The sequence below is a fragment of the Elephantulus edwardii genome, unplaced genomic scaffold (genome assembly GCF_000299155.1).
Source record: "Elephantulus edwardii isolate Elephantulus edwardi_28Jun2011 unplaced genomic scaffold, EleEdw1.0 scaffold00094, whole genome shotgun sequence".
In the NCBI taxonomy this organism is placed as follows: Eukaryota; Metazoa; Chordata; class Mammalia; order Macroscelidea; family Macroscelididae; genus Elephantulus; species Elephantulus edwardii.
Window position 1 is genome coordinate 11,297,354 of NW_006399844.1, and position 15,478 is coordinate 11,312,831.

Sequence of the window (15,478 nt, forward strand, 5' to 3'; positions counted from 1 at the left end):
CCACGGCAGTATCCCCTATGGTGATGACAGCAGCACAGAGACTGTGATAAGTGACTTGTGATCATGGAGACGCCCTTTGAATCAAGGGCTGCCCCATTCAGACCTTCTGACAGGATTCTCTGGGGGATGCTGCTGTATCCCAGCTCCTTGCCTTGGACCTCTCCAGCGCTCCTCACATCCCAGACACCGCCCACCAGCCTTCAGCCACTCTGTGTCCCACTAGACTCTCTTGACGCTGTGCCTTCGCCCATGCTGCCACAAACCTGGAATACTTTCTTTCTCCCCCCTACAACTGGCTACCTCCCAGCTGCAATGCTCTGACGCACCAAGCTGGGTTAGGTAAAATACCACATCTCCTTGTTTTAACCTTAATCCTGAGTATAATAATTAGCCAAAAGCTTAAAAAAAAATGAACAGGACAGATTCCAATCCTACAGTCTGTGCTGGCTGGGTATACCCTCTGTGTTGGCACCTACTAGATGGCAAAAGCCTGGTTTTCCTTTATTTAGGTCACATGTCACCCTATCAAGTCACCAGTCAAGATCACTGGCCTCCTCTGATCCCCCCCAGGTCAGCTCAGTATTAGAGCCAATGACTGGACAGTGCACAGACCTGGCCTTTCTACTCCCTCCTGTCTGGGAGAAGCTGTCCAGAGGAAAAAAGTCAGCCATGAAGAAAACAGGAACAAAAACAGTTAAATGCAGGAAGTTACGCTTGAACCAAGAGATGCATCTTCTCTTTCACTACTAATGTTCGTCAAGCAGAACAGCTTAAAATTACTACAAAAAGAAAGTTCCTTAATTACTCAGTATGTTAGTGGTGTATGTGTAGAAATTTTCTCCACCTTCTTCCTCCTCTCCAACTTCTGGTGCTCCCAGGTCAAAGGACAGGTTTTTCTCTCCCTTTGGAGATTCAAAGAGTGGCTGTGTGTGTAGACTGTTTCCACTTTAAACCACTGCCCACAGCAGGAAGGACCTGGGCTGTTTCACCTCAAAATTCAAAGTCTGCTGTACCAGTCCGTGTCCCAGGCACTGCAGGAAAATTTCTGCGCAAGTCTGAAAAGGAAAGCAGCGGACCAGGGCAAGTCACTATTCTCTATAGAGGGGAAGAAGGCCTCTAACTTCTGCAGCAAAAATGTAGCACACCACCAAGGAAAGGTGCTGATAGGCAATCAAGACTGTTAATCCCATAAAGAGGAACATCCCAGTGGGAGCTGGCCACCTTGACCTTGCTGATCCTGAGCGCCGTCAGTGCTGCTGCCCTAATACCTCCACAGAACCCCAAGGTGTCCCTGTTCAAATTCCACTCCCTGGCTGAGGAACACATAAAAACTCCTATGAACTGAGCTAGGTTTGGTTGAACCAGCGTTCCTTAGGAGGAACAAGAGCTCCATTTCTGAGAAGTGAATGAACTTAGCAATCACAAAGGACAGGCTGAGAGTGGAGGGAACTGCTTCAAGGCTAGTGGTGCTGCTTGTGGGGGAGGGGTGGGAGGGGTGGAGTTTGGGCAAGAAGTTCCAGGCAGAGATTAATCCCATTTGGTTCCTCTTTAGCTATAGGAGTCAGAGGGCAGATTCTAATAGGATCAGGCTGTTGGTCTGGCTTCTTCTCGCTTTAATCTCTCTTGATATTCTGATCCTTTAATCCCATGGGACAGGTGAAGACAGTTTTGTCAACCCAATGGGTAAGATTGGCCTCAACAAGCTACAAGCTTTTATATCAGAAGGCTCCCTTTGGGACACTTGTCTACACGCTGGAAAGCAGCCAGACTCAGCTAGGGTGGGGATAGAGTCAGCATTAAATGAGATAAGGCTTCCTCAAGGATTCTGAGCCCCACCTCTTAGGGCTGAGGCAATTCTTGTTCTAGACATTGGTTCCCTTATTCTAAAGAACTAAGAAACTAAAGAAAAACTGATCACTGCTCTAGTAGTCTAAAAGTAGAAGCCCAGGACAAAGTAATAGCTAGGCTGCAAATAGTTATATGAAATACAGCATAAAGAACTTTAAAGCTACCTGTTCCATGTGCAAGGCCTGTGGGACTTGAAGAATGGATGGTGTCTTGTGCCTCTATAAAGTCAAACAGCTTGTCTACAGTGTTGTTATTAGGTTTCTAACATGAAGTGATATGATATACAACAATGGTTGAGCCCACTATTGCAATCATTTTATTAATCCATTTTATTATTAAAGGTCTCTCTTTTTTCACAGACTGTTTTACCATATTTTATTGGGAAAATTGTTAAGGGTCTCTCCAAAGTGCTAATGGGCATAGACAGGTGTGACTGATCCAATCCATGGTATTTTCAATTGCTTCCTATACATCTGAAAGTTGAATGGTGGATAAGAAAGACTGAATCGCTACCTCTGAACTGTGGTGTTGCAGAAGAGTATTGAATATCTCATGGGCTGCCAAAAAATAAACAAGTCTGTCTTGGAACAAGTACAGCCAGGGTGCTCCTTAGAGGGAAGGATAATGAAACTTTCTTTACCTCACACACTTTGGGGCATACAGTCAAGGCAGACTAGTTCTTAGAAAAAGGCATCACACTGGGAAAGGTAGGGGATCAGTGAAATAAGAGGACCCTCAATGAAATGGATTAACAAAGTGACTGTAGCAATGGACCCAAGCATTGGAGATTGTGAGGATGGGACTGGACAGGGCAAGGTTTGGATCTACTGTTCACAGGGTCATTATGAGTGGTAGCTGACTGGACAACACCTCAGAACAAGAACGACCAAAGCATACCTTGCTTGATACACACCAAGCTTTCTGATTGTATCCTACTACTTGAAGAGCAAGGTTTGCATCTGTTCAGAAGGTCACTACGAATCATGTTGACTCAACAGCATGTTAAAAATTTTACCAAGCACAATGTCCTTCTCCAGCAACTCATCCCTCAAGACAGTATGCCCAAAGGCCATGAGATGAAGCCTCACCATGCTCACTCGTAAGGAACATTCTGACTGTACTTCTTCCAAGCCAGATTTGTTCATTTTCCTATCAGTCCAACTATTTAATATTCTTCACCAACACTAGGACAGTGATAATAGCCAACATCAAGACTCTGGATGGCAGCACCACACTGCCTAGATGAACTCAGGGAATTCCGGAGGATTATTTCCAAGCCTTGAGAGTTAATTTCAATTGTTCTGCTGGGTGCCGGACTTGCATGATCCCTATAATCTCTTCTTTCTCACCAATTTCTCCCATTTGTAATAGAAATGTCTAGCATGCAGCTACTTACATTCTAGATTTTACAGGTGGAAAGGAATTTTATCTCAGGATGGAATTTGGACTTGCAGTTGATGTAAGGTTTTTCAGGTGGCAAAGATTCGAAATGGGGGATTAAGGTGAGAAGGCATGGCAAAGGACAGGATATTATAGATTGATCTATGTCTCACCAAAATATGTTTTCACCTTTGTCTAGGATATGAATCTCAATATTATGTAATTACTTTTTATTTTGTTCTCTGATACAATTACCCTGTGTTGTGAATCCTAACCTCTGTGATGTTAATGAAGGAGCCTGGGGTGCCACATGCAACAGTGTTTTATGTATTGGACAGCCAAATAAAAGCCAATAGTTCAAATCCTCCAACTGCTTGTCTGTAAAAAAGAAACATATGAGTTTGAATCTATTTGATAGCAGTGGGTCATTTTATGTTAATGATTTGGTTTAAGGGTATCTATGTTAATAAGGGAAAATACAATCTACAGGATACTAGGTCATTTCTTGAGTTAATCTCCTTTGAGGTACAGAGAACAAACAAAAGAACAGAGCTCAGAGGACTCTATTGCCACCAAGAGAGAAGAACCAAGAGTGGAGCTTGTCCTTACCTAGGGGCCCCGTGCTGAGAATCTCCTGGATCCAGGGAAGACTGATGACAAACTTCATTAAGATTACCCAAGAGCAGAAGCAAAAAGAGACAAAGCCCTTCTTCCAGAGCCAACAAAGAGAAAGTGTTATTCTACAGTTAGCATACTGAATTTGGATCTTTGCCTCCTAAACTGTGAGAAAATAAATTTGTTTGCTAAATTCATCTACTTGTATTTCTGTTATAGCAGCACTGGATAACTAAAACAGTAAATGGTAGAAATTTGTGGACAGTTTGAGTGAGGACCCACTGAGGGACACATCCCTGTCAAACAGCCGGGGCTTTTGTACTCTGTTCCAGATGGTTAGGAGCCTTGGGCAGTGTTACAACAGCTAATTCTCACCCCAAGATACTGATTCAAGACCATGAGAATGGTTATAAAGACATGGTCTTCTCTTTTCTCTCAAATTCAGTTATGGGCTTCAAATTGTGAAATGAATCCACAATCATTTGATGCAGTGTTATTCCCATGGGAACTGTGAATCAGAATGTGTTTACAGACAAAAACTCTAAGACGGTCAATTATTACTTGTTCTGTCATTGGTCCCACTATCCAACTTCCTGATCTTGTAGAATTAAAGTTCAAGCTTGCCTCAGTTCTAGCCAGGACATATGCTGCTTTTTCTTCAGGGGCTTCTTGCTGAGACCAGGTGACTAAGCAGGGAGATGAATCCTACTTAGCATTTACTCTCTAAATTTCTATTTAGACTTGAGGACTTGATGACCCCACCATAGCACTTCGTCAAAGTTGCAGAAGGGGAATGGGGAGATCACAAACTAAAACTAGTCCATTTTGGATGCTCTCAAAGCAAGAGTTCCCTTTTCCCTCCCTCCTGGGCTCCAAGACAAGCCCTTCTAGTCTTACTATAGAGTAAACAAGAGGTGCTCCAAGGACAGCCCTTTTGAGATATTCTCACCCCTCATGCCACAGAGAAACTCCTGAAGAAAGATAAAAGCAAGTATCCATTTCACCCTCTGACCACTACACTGTAGTAGGATATCATTGCTAAATGGGAGGCAAGACCATCCAGTACAGCAGAGAAGTCACTGAAGCCCATGAGCTGTGGGTTAACAGGGTCCAGCCCAAAGCAACATCTGTCAGGTCAAGTATCTACTTCCTGGATTCTAGACACCTCTCAGTTGCCTCCAGGAAGCAGTCTAGCCAGTCTCTTTCTCTCCCCCAGCCATCCCATGTTCTTTCCCCAGGACACTCAGGTAATGTCCAAGTCCCCCTCTCAAGTCTCCAGCTCTGATGAGATGTGCAGTCCACCACCTGAGACAATCCTCGAAGAATTAAGGGCCTGCCAACCTTCTTGGAGTCTCAAAAAAAAAAAAGCTTGGAAATTGTCTTAGCTGAAGAGTGCTGCAGGTTTTGTTGGTCGGATAGCCATTTTTTAAAGGTCCATTTCATATTTGGAACAGAGTGGAAATTATCACAGGAGCTTCATGCTGACACTGCAGAAAAGGGAAATGAAGCCCAGTGATGGAGGACACTGAACCGGTTGACAAACTACACCCAGTCTCAAGCCGGACAAGATGCCCTCCTTTTGCAGAGACCTGCAGGCTCAGAAGGAAGCAAAGAGCAGTTGAATAGAATGAACAAAGTTCAGAGATAAGGCAGAACAGGAGGCTACAACAGGTTTCTGACATCCAAGAAACCACTTCTGAGTCAGCATGGCCTCTGAACCTTCTCGTGACACATCCTACACAGGTTTTCAGACCTCGGGGCCTTAAAGGGTGGAAGGCAAAGCAAACCCTACCCTCTGGAACAGGAAGATCCTCTGTCTTGGTCTTCCTAGCAGTCTGTGTCACCTGCAGTGTCTAGGGAGGCTCCTGCAGATGCCGTGGCCTGCTGGTTTGCTGCCCAACCAGAGAGAGCCATGTACACTTCCTGGGTGAGTCACGGAGGTCCCAAAAATGCACACCCTTAACACCATCAATAGCATGTCCTAAACAGGCACTATCTCAGCAAGTAAAAAGAGTTCGTTTTGTCTCTCTCTGGTCACCCAACTTATCAACAGCCTGGGGCAGACTGCACACAACTGCCTAGGAATACAAAGTAAGTGACTTCTTTCAAATGAAAATAGTACCAGGAAGATTCACATCAACCACAGGTCATCTCTGCTTTGAAACAAACAGGAACACTATATGAAAAGACCTGCAAAAGTGTGGGCCACTCAGAGCCCAAGTTAGCAAAAGGTCATAAACAATTTTACACAACCATGGACATGAAAGAAAAGGGACTTACCTCATCTACAGACACAGGCAGGATGACTCGACTGTAAGAGAGGGAAAAGAGTATCAACTTCAGGCTCTGAAATCTGCTCAAGGCTCATAAAAGCATCATCTTAGAAAAGTATCATTTTGTTACACATGACACCATATCCTCACTGTCAAAAAATCCTGCAGCTAGGACCCTCTGGCCTTCCTAGCCGCCTGCTTTGAGCCCTGTTACTCTGTGCAAATGTGTGCCCCACCAGCTCCTGCCCAGGTCTCTGACTCACATCTGGAACTGCCTTCTTAGTAACTCTCCCCCACTTCTGTTTTCTACAACAAGACTTGCCAGTGAGTTCTGTAAAACACAGGGTTTAACACAGGAAAACCCACCCCTGGAAACTCTGAAACCAAGATGAGGATTCACACTCAAAGAATCAGGCCCTGAGATTTATACTTCCTTGAAGTAAACTTTCCAATAAACTCTTAAGGTAAAAGCTCGAAAGGAGGCAAGCTTCTTGGAGGCTTAATCCCCCCGAAAGCATGCATCAATCAACTCTGGTCTGGAGCAGAATATGACAGTATGAAATACACAAAACCACCAAAAGAGGACACCTAACTTGTGTTCTGACTTCCAGAAGCTGTCCAAAGGCATGCTAGTGGATCACTTTCAAATTTTTGTTCTTCTTAATGATCACCCTTTGAGGAAGGTATACCAGCCATACGCTGATAGAGAAGTCATATTAGCCAAGTTCCTGCAACGAAGAACTCCACAGAGGCATTAAGATTATGGCACTTCTCTGGGTGGACTGTGCTTGGAACACTGAGCAACAGCTAACCCCCAGATCAAAGCTGTGAAGTCAGAGAGCCGAGACAAAAACCCTTGGTGTACCCATCAAGTCAAGCCAGTTCCCAGACCCCGGTTGGAACCCACTGGGCCCTCCTCTGTGCTTAGTGAAGCATGAGCTGCTATGCCCTCCTTCCTATGCAGTGAGTCTGCCAATCTGGCTCCCTTGCTCCAGGCTGGTAAATTAGTCAGCTCACTATTTTCTACTTCTAAAATGCAACCCCCCGCCCCAACTCCTTTCAGGCAACAAGCATAAAGAGGGATCTGGAAAAACAAACAACACATCACACTAAAGAAAACCATTAAGTAGAGAAGTAGAAGGGAAAAAATGATATCCAAGTCTTTACTGTCTGTCTAGTAACTCCCCTCCATCCAGTTAAATAACACAAATCTTCCAATTTAGAGGACACTGTTCTCCCCCAATATAGCAAGCAGAAAAATACTTCCAACTTGGAGGCTGGAATTTCTGCACCCTCAGAAGAAACTTCCTAGAAAACAATGAGCCTTTTATCTTTAAGAACAGTACAAATTACATCCAAGAATATGCAGAAATCAAATCAAGGAAAATCCTGTGAGAGGAAGGGTCAAAAAAACCAACAGGGGCAGCCTTCAGACACTGGGTGGGCACCAAATCTCCCCTGGAAAAGAGACCAGCACTGAAAAATTCCCAGAGGATGCTCTGAGGTGGTTACTTTACAGCGGCAACCCAGATGTTTCTCCCTTGCTGCTAAGAGGCAAAACCACCTCAGCAGCAAGAGGATACGATTCCAAAGCACTAGGCCACAGATGCCCTGCTGGGCCAGGACTCAGAGCTGTGCTCACTTCGATGTGACCTTCACTCACACCCTTCCCAGAGCTGCAGCAGCAGCACTGCAGCCACAGCCAGGCGTCTCAGGTGCCCCCCCTCCCCGTCCAGAGATGCACACACTTGCCCCAGTGTACACAGAGCACAAGTCAGGAAGGAAACTCAGATGCCAGGCAGGCTCTGCATCTCCAGCCCTTTGGACCTTGCCTGGCAGGCTTCATGAGGAGAACAAAGAGTGGGAAGGGAGTAGTACTTCTCATTAAGACTCACTCAGATCCCTTCTCAACAAGGGCCCTTCCTTTCCCTGACTGATCTCCTTTCCAAAACTAGTGTTCTACAGATTCAAGAATGTATCTGGGACTAGGATAAAAAGGTCAGAAGAATGAGAAAAGGCCTGTCAGTCTGGAAATTCAAGATTAAAACTCAAAGTGTACTATATTCTCCTCCTCACCACATAACGTTCTTAAGCTCTGCTTGGAGCTGGATGTCAAGAAAAGGAGACATTTCTTGAAGGAGCCTCAAAATAATGTTCTTCGGGTGAGGTGTCTGCTCCTCTTGTGAGCTACACATGCAAGGAGCAAGCCTGATGGGGAACAGGGTAAAGGGTTTTTCCTGACAAAATGCAAACAGCCTTCTGCACACCTCCGTGTCCAAAAACGAAGTTTCACCAGTACTGTCTACTTGGACATCCCACTCCAACGCTGACCACTCAGCCTCCCTCCAGGGTTGCAGAGTTTCACCATAACTCTCTACACACCCTTTGACTCCTTCCCCTTTGCAATGCTTACTCCCACCCTGGAGCTTAAGGGATGGGTCAACTCTTGATTTTAGTATTCAAAACTCTAAAATCCCCACCTGCTCCCCAATTCCGTGGATTCTATAAACAAACTTAGCACCCTACAACTCCCACCGGGAGCCCCCAGTTTCTCACCCCCAAGAACTCTCTCACCCTGTCCTGGTTTTCCTCTCGCCATGGCTTCGTGGAAACCTCCTCGAATGCTCAAAGTAATTCCCCCTTCTCTTATAACCAAGACAGAGAATCCCCTCGAGACAGACTGCCCCTGGTTCCACTCCAGTATTACTTCTGTTCATTCACAAACACACTCTCTTTCAGGACTGTCATCTATTCTGGCAGCATCCTAGCCCTCTCCATCATCATCACTCCCTCATGTCACTTCAGTCACTGCCCATTATCTGGGCTTCTCAAGGGTTCCCAAGGACCTCCCCATTATCCCACGCTTCCCTCCCCAAATGCCTTCTCTTCTGAACCTCTCCCATGAGCACTCCTCAGTGCCCTCTGCTCCATCTCCTTGGAACCTTCCCCTGTCACTCAAACTTGGACCTGCACCCAAGGCATTTTTCTCTGTCCAATTATTAGAATCCTTTTCCAAATACCCTAGGAAGCATTCCACACCATTCCCATCATCTCAACTCCATTCCCTACAGCTGTCACATCTCAACCTTATAGGGACCCCTCCCCAGCACTCCAACCCCTCAGCCAAGGCCTCCCACTGATGGGCATCCATGCATCCCCCTCAGCCCCTCCTGCAGCTCCTGCCTGGCCCCTGCATCAGCCCTTAGCACCCCCTGTAGGACCACTCACATCCCACCCTGGCCCTCCATGCTCCAGCCTCTCCCGCAGGTCCTGTCCAGCTCTCACGGCTCCCTCGCCTCCTCCTCGGGCTCTGGCCGGCCTTCACTGTCCTCTCAGGCCCTCCTCAGGATCTGTCTAGCTCTCTCAATGTCCCCTTGACCCTACCTCGGGTCTTGACTGGTTCTCACTGTCCCCATGGCATCTCCGCAGGCCTGTGGGGCTCCATCCCCTCGGTCTCCCCTCGGCTCTTGCTGTTCCGCTGGCCTCTGCTGAGCCGCCCAACAGCCCATCCAGCGCCTTCCATGCCTTCGGGTCCCCGTCCCTCCTGCATCCCCGCGGGCCTGCCGGCAGCCCCCTCGGCCGGGCCGCCGCTCCCCTCCTCCTCGCTCTCGCACGGCGGCCCGGACACTCACTACTCCTTGAGCAGCACCATGTCGCTTCGCGGCTCGGCTGCTGCCTGCTGCCCGCCTGGCCTCCCGCCCGCTTTCCGGCGGTCGCTCTCCCCGCGGCCCAGCCCGGCCCGACTGCCTGTGCGCCTTCGCCGTGGTCCGCTCCGTCCCCGTAGCTCTCGCTGCAGTCGCCGCGCCGGCTAACGCCACCCCGGCCTCGCCGCCTCGCGCGCTGCCGACGCCGCCCGGAGCTCCGGTTCCGCAGCGCCGCGCGGGGGCGGGGCGTCTCTGCGGCAACCAGAGCGTCACACGCACCATGCGCGCTGACCTCACCGCTGAGGAGGAGCCCTCATGGGCCCGCCCCCTGCCTGCCTTAAACCGGCCGCGTCATTGACCTCGGCACCCCAAGGTGGGCCCCAGGCGTGTGAAGGACACGTAAGGAAGGTGGAGCACACACTGGATTTATCCAGCGGGGTCCTTTGATATGACTCTTCATCTGTAGCTGGAAAGGATGCACGTGTATCGTTTCACATGGGCTGGGTTGCGATTCAGGAAAAACTTGCATCAAAAAATATTCAAAACTCACTGTTTGTTCATCCAGTTAGTTCGCACGCGTAGTGGTCCTTCGGAAAGAGACTGCTCATCTTTTCCCCACGGAGTTGCTGGTGCAGTCAAACCACTGGACAGGCGCTCTCTTTTGGTTATAACCAGATGTTATGTGCATTTGAGACCCCCTAGGACTCAGTGACCCCATGAACAACAGATCTGAAATTGACCCTATTTTATTCTACCCTCACCATCTCAAATATACTTGAGCCCATTATAACAGTCACTGTGCCAATTCACCTTGTTAAGGGTCTTTTTCTTCTAAGCTGATTCTCAACCTTTCCAAGTATAATGTCCTTCTCCAAGGACCGGCTTCTGCTAACAACATGCTCAAAGAATGTGAGACAAGACTTCACCATCCTTCCCTCAAAGACCCTTGTCTCACCGTCTCCAAGATATGTTTGTTCTTTTGGCAGTCCATGGGATATTCAAGACTCTTCTCTAACACCGCCACTCAAATACTTCAATTCTTCTGTTAGCCTTAGTCATAGTCAATTTTCAGATGCATAAGTAATCAAATGACTGTGGTTTGAATCAGGTGCACCTTAGTCTTTGAACAGATTTCCTTGCTCTTCAGCACTTTGGAGAGATCTCTAACAGCAGATTTTTCCCAGTATAACACATCATTTGCTTTCTTGACTGCTGATATCAAGGGTATTGATTGCGGATCCAAGTAAGATGAAATCATTGACAATGTCAATCTTTTCTCCATCTATCATAATATTGCCTATTGGCCCAGTGGTAAGGGTATTTTCTTGACGTTCAGATGTAATCGATATTGAAGGTTGTAGTCTGATCTTCTGCAGCAAGTGCTTCAAATCCTTCTCATTTTCAGCAAGTATGATTGTCTAAGCCTGAGACCACATTCTTCTCAATAAGTCTGGCTTTTCAAATGATTTGTTTAGCATACAGATTGACCAGGTATGAAGAAAGGATACTGTCCTGACACACACCTAGCTTGATTTTGGTTGGGTTTTTTTTTATTTTATTTTTTTTATTTTTTTTAGTTTTCTTATTTTTCTTTTTTTCTCCTTGTTGTGTATTGTCTAGTCAGATACGACTGGCACAGGAGAAGATTGCCCCTCCTTCTCCAGCAGAGCATCTGGTGGATTCAAACTCAAGTCTTCAGGATTTCAGCACAGCTTCTTGCCGCTAGGTTACCAGAGCTCCCTACCTATCTTGATTTTAAACCATGCAGTATTCGTGTTCAAATCACGTACCTTTGAGCAGGCAGCACAATTTCTTACCATAAGCCACTAGAGTTTCAAGGATCATCAGAGTTTCTTCAAATAGAGATCACCATCGCCCTCAACATCTCATTGCTGTCAAGTCAGAACTGATTTCTAGCTGACCCTCCAGTGAATTTTCAAAGGCTGTAAATCACCCTGGAGATTGCCTATCTTTCTCCTGTGGAGCTTCTGGCAGATTTGAACCACCAGAGAAGTGTCATCTTTGGATTAGCAGCACACTCCTATGGACTACACCATCAGAGCTCACTCATGTGGGAATGTTGTTGTTACTGTGTGCTGTCAAATCAGAACTGACCCATAGCTGACCCTGAAGTGAGTTTGCAGAGGCAGTAAATTGTACAGGAGGAGATGCCAATCCTCCCACGAGCAGCTGGTGGATTCTAACTGTGTGCCTTCTAGTAGGAATAGGGGGGAGAAATAAAACCACAATAAGAATAAAAAGGGCTATACGATAGCTGAAACACAGATTTTATGAGATTTCAGTCAAACCCCAAACCAAACCCACTACCATCCTGGTTGAATCTCATTCATAGCAAACCAAACCCATGAATCTCAACTGAAGCAAACTGCCTCATTTTTCTCTCATAGAGTGGCTGGTGGGTTTCAACTGCCAACCATGAGCTTAACAGACTAGTATTTTAACCAGTATGCCACAGAGCTCTTTGGTATACATCTAAGAAGCACCAAATGTAATGTGTATCCTCCTGAAGGAAGATATTCTATGCCAAGATCTGAAGGAGCTTGAGAAGGGTAAAACATGCCAGGCAAAAGAAAACTTGGAGCGTTTCAGGGGACAGGGAGAAGAGATGAGTTAGTTTGGGATCTGAGGAGGTGGGGGCAATGGGACCAGATAATGAAGCTCCTGGTATGTGATGAAGTGTTTGAAGACCATTCTGGGGTGGTGGAAAGTCATCTAAAAGTTTTAAGCAATGAAGTGAGCAGTTTGGGTTTTGAGAATCTCTTCCTGGCTGTTAGAAGTGGAGGGAGCCAGAGTAGAGGCAAGGAGACTGGTTGAGAGGTTGCTACAAAAGTCTAGAAGATGCAGACAGAGTTGGAAGTAGATGAATGGAGAGGAGAGGATGAGATGACCCTTCCCCCAGCCTGAGCTACTATTCAGACCAGAGATGGCACATCTTCCGGCTCATGAACCCCTCAAGACACCCCACCACCTGACTGTGCCTGGAATGAGGTGGGGCTTGGTGAAAGGTGGAGCTTAGAAAACTACAGCAGATGCTCCAGGCAAAAAGGTTGGAAGGGCTCTGTATCAGTGTTGCATCCTTGAGGGAGGGGCATGGTGCAGGAATGAGGGTGCTCACTCTTCCAGCCTCCCAGCTGTCTTTCTTCCCCTAGTGTGTCCCAGGTAGGTGACCTGCACATGCTGTCAGCCTTGAGGCAGGGAGGTGCTAGTCTCCTTCTCCACCCTTTCCTTGGATCTCCTGTGTCACATCAACTCCGCAGGGCTTTCTTTCTCCCCCAGCTGACCCCACTCTGCCCACCCTATTGAAGGACCTGCACAAGTATAGTGGTGGGAGGGAAGGAAAGGATGAGATGGGTTTAGGAGGAACCCCAAGAAACAAAAGTGAGGGAGGAGAACAAGGAAGGAAGAGTGAAAACCATTCAGGGTTCTGGCCTGGGAACCTGGTGGATGTACTGCCTTCTCTGAGAACTTCTCTGGAAAAGCCAGTTCATTGAGAAGATGATGAATCCAGTGTTAACTTATCGAGCACAGGGTGCACGGGGGACCCCAGGTGAAGGTGTGGAGTGGACAGCCCAAGCTAGGAACTTGGGAGGTGAAAGTAGACAAATGCTCACACCATAGTCAAACTCTGACTGGGGTCCCATGAGAATCACATATGCTACCCACTCATTCACTGAATCCTAAAACGAGTGTGAGCAGCCTCAGAAATCCAAGAACAAAAGGAAGGCCTGGAGAGGAGCGATTATGATCCCATAATCAAGATCAAAGTCAGAACAAAGGCTCACTTTGGGAATTCACTCATCAACCCCTCCCAATGTCCTGCAATTGCCTTAAACTCTGCTGGCCGTTAACATCCATATTGAAAGCTGGGTAGTCTTTGATCTTCTGCAGCAAGTGCTTCAAGTCCTCTTTACTTTTTGCATGAAACACAATGTATGTAGACAAAACTCAATGTATATAAACAAAACACAGTTTTTACAACTTTTGTATGTAAAGCAGGATGTTGTTGTTATGTGCCGTTGAGTCGCTTGCGACTCATAGCGACCCTATGTACAACAGCCCTAAACTCTGCACTGTCCTGTGCCAATCACACTGTCTCTGACACTCCCATCCCGATTATCCCAGTCACTGAATCAATCTACCTCATAGAGGGCCTTCCTATCCTGCGCCACCAACCTCCCAAGCATGATGTCCTTCTCCAAGGACCGGTCTCTCCTCACAACATGTCCAAAGTATGTTAGATGGAGCCTCAGAATCCTTGCCTCCAAGGAGCCACCTGGTTTAACCCTTTCCAGGATGAATCTGTTTGTTTTCCTAGCAGACCATGGTACTCTCAATACTCTTCTCCAGCACTACAGCTCAAAGGCATCAATTCTCCTTCTATCCTCCTTGGTCATTGTCCAACTCTCTGATGCAGGATAAAAAGTAATATTTTTTTTAAAATACCATGGTTTGAGTCAGGGCAAAACCCCCAAAGTCTTCTTCACTTTTCACAACCAAGGTTGTGCCATATGCAAAACACAGGTTGTTGATGAGCCTTCTTCCAATCCTCATGCTCAGTTTTTCAAATGGTTTGCTCTGCATACAGATTGAATAGGTATGGAGAAAGGATACAATCCTGATGCACTTCTTTTTGCACATAAAATAAAAATCCTCAGAAACCCAAAATCTCTGTAAATGTTCATTAAAACTAATAAAATTTAATTAAAAAAATAAATAGAAATCCTCACCACTGGACCAATTGTTATTATTTTTAGGTGCCATCAAGTTGAGTATGACTCATAGCAACCCTCTCGACAAGAGATCTGAACCCTGTCCTGTCCTGTGCCATCTTCATCATTTCTGACATACTCAAGCCCATTGCAGCAGTCACTGTGTCAACCCACCTGGATGAGGGTCTCTTCTCTTTCAATACTCTCCTCCAACACCACAGTCCAAAGGTGTCAATTTTTTCTTTGGTCATCCTTATTCATTGTCCAACTCTTAGCAATATAGCAAGAGAGTGAAAAGAATGTAGTATCAGGATTGGAGGAAGACTCATCAATAACCTACCTTATGTGGATGATGCAACTTGCCTGCTGAAAGTGGAGAGGACTTGAAGTACTTGCTGCAGAAGGTTAAACACTCCAGCCTTCAATATAGATTGCATGTTTATATCAAGAAAACAAAAACCCTTGCCACTGGGCCAATAGGTAACATCATGATAGATGGAGAAAAGATTGAGACTGTGAATGACTTCATCTTACTTAGATCCACAGTCAATACACTTGATACCAGCAGTCAGATCAGTAGACATATTGCACTGGTAAAGTCTACAGTCAGGGACATCTCCAAATTACAGAGGAGTAATGATGTTAGTTTGAGGACTAAGGTGCATCTGATTCAGACCATGGTCTTTTCAATCACTTGTTATGCAATCACTTGGGTCAATGTTAATAAGAGGAGAAAAGATTGATGTTGGCAATGATTTCATTTTACTTGGATCCACAATCAGCACTCATGGTAACAGCACTCAAGAAATTTTTAAAAAAGTGTTACATTGGGAAAGTCTGTCAAGGACCTTGCCAAAGTGCTAAAAAAATGATGTTAAAAAAAAAGAAAGCAATGATGTCAGTTTAAAGACTAATGTGCACCTGATATAAGCCATGGTATTTACAATTGCTTATATACATCTGAAAATTGGACAGTAAATAGGATAGT

General features: G+C 46.1%; 1 protein-coding gene across 1 annotated transcript in view; it reads left to right on the forward strand.

Annotated features, from left to right (window-relative positions):
- Positions 1-10,118, forward strand: part of LOC102862987 — a 22,106-nt gene extending 11,988 nt beyond the window's left edge. The window contains exons 2-3 of the mRNA XM_006891092.1: positions 9,546-9,779; positions 9,850-10,118. Coding sequence (XP_006891154.1) covers positions 9,546-9,779; positions 9,850-10,118 — 503 coding nt within the window. The remainder of the gene's footprint in view (positions 1-9,545; positions 9,780-9,849) is intronic.
- The last annotated feature ends 5,360 nt before the right edge of the window (positions 10,119-15,478 follow it).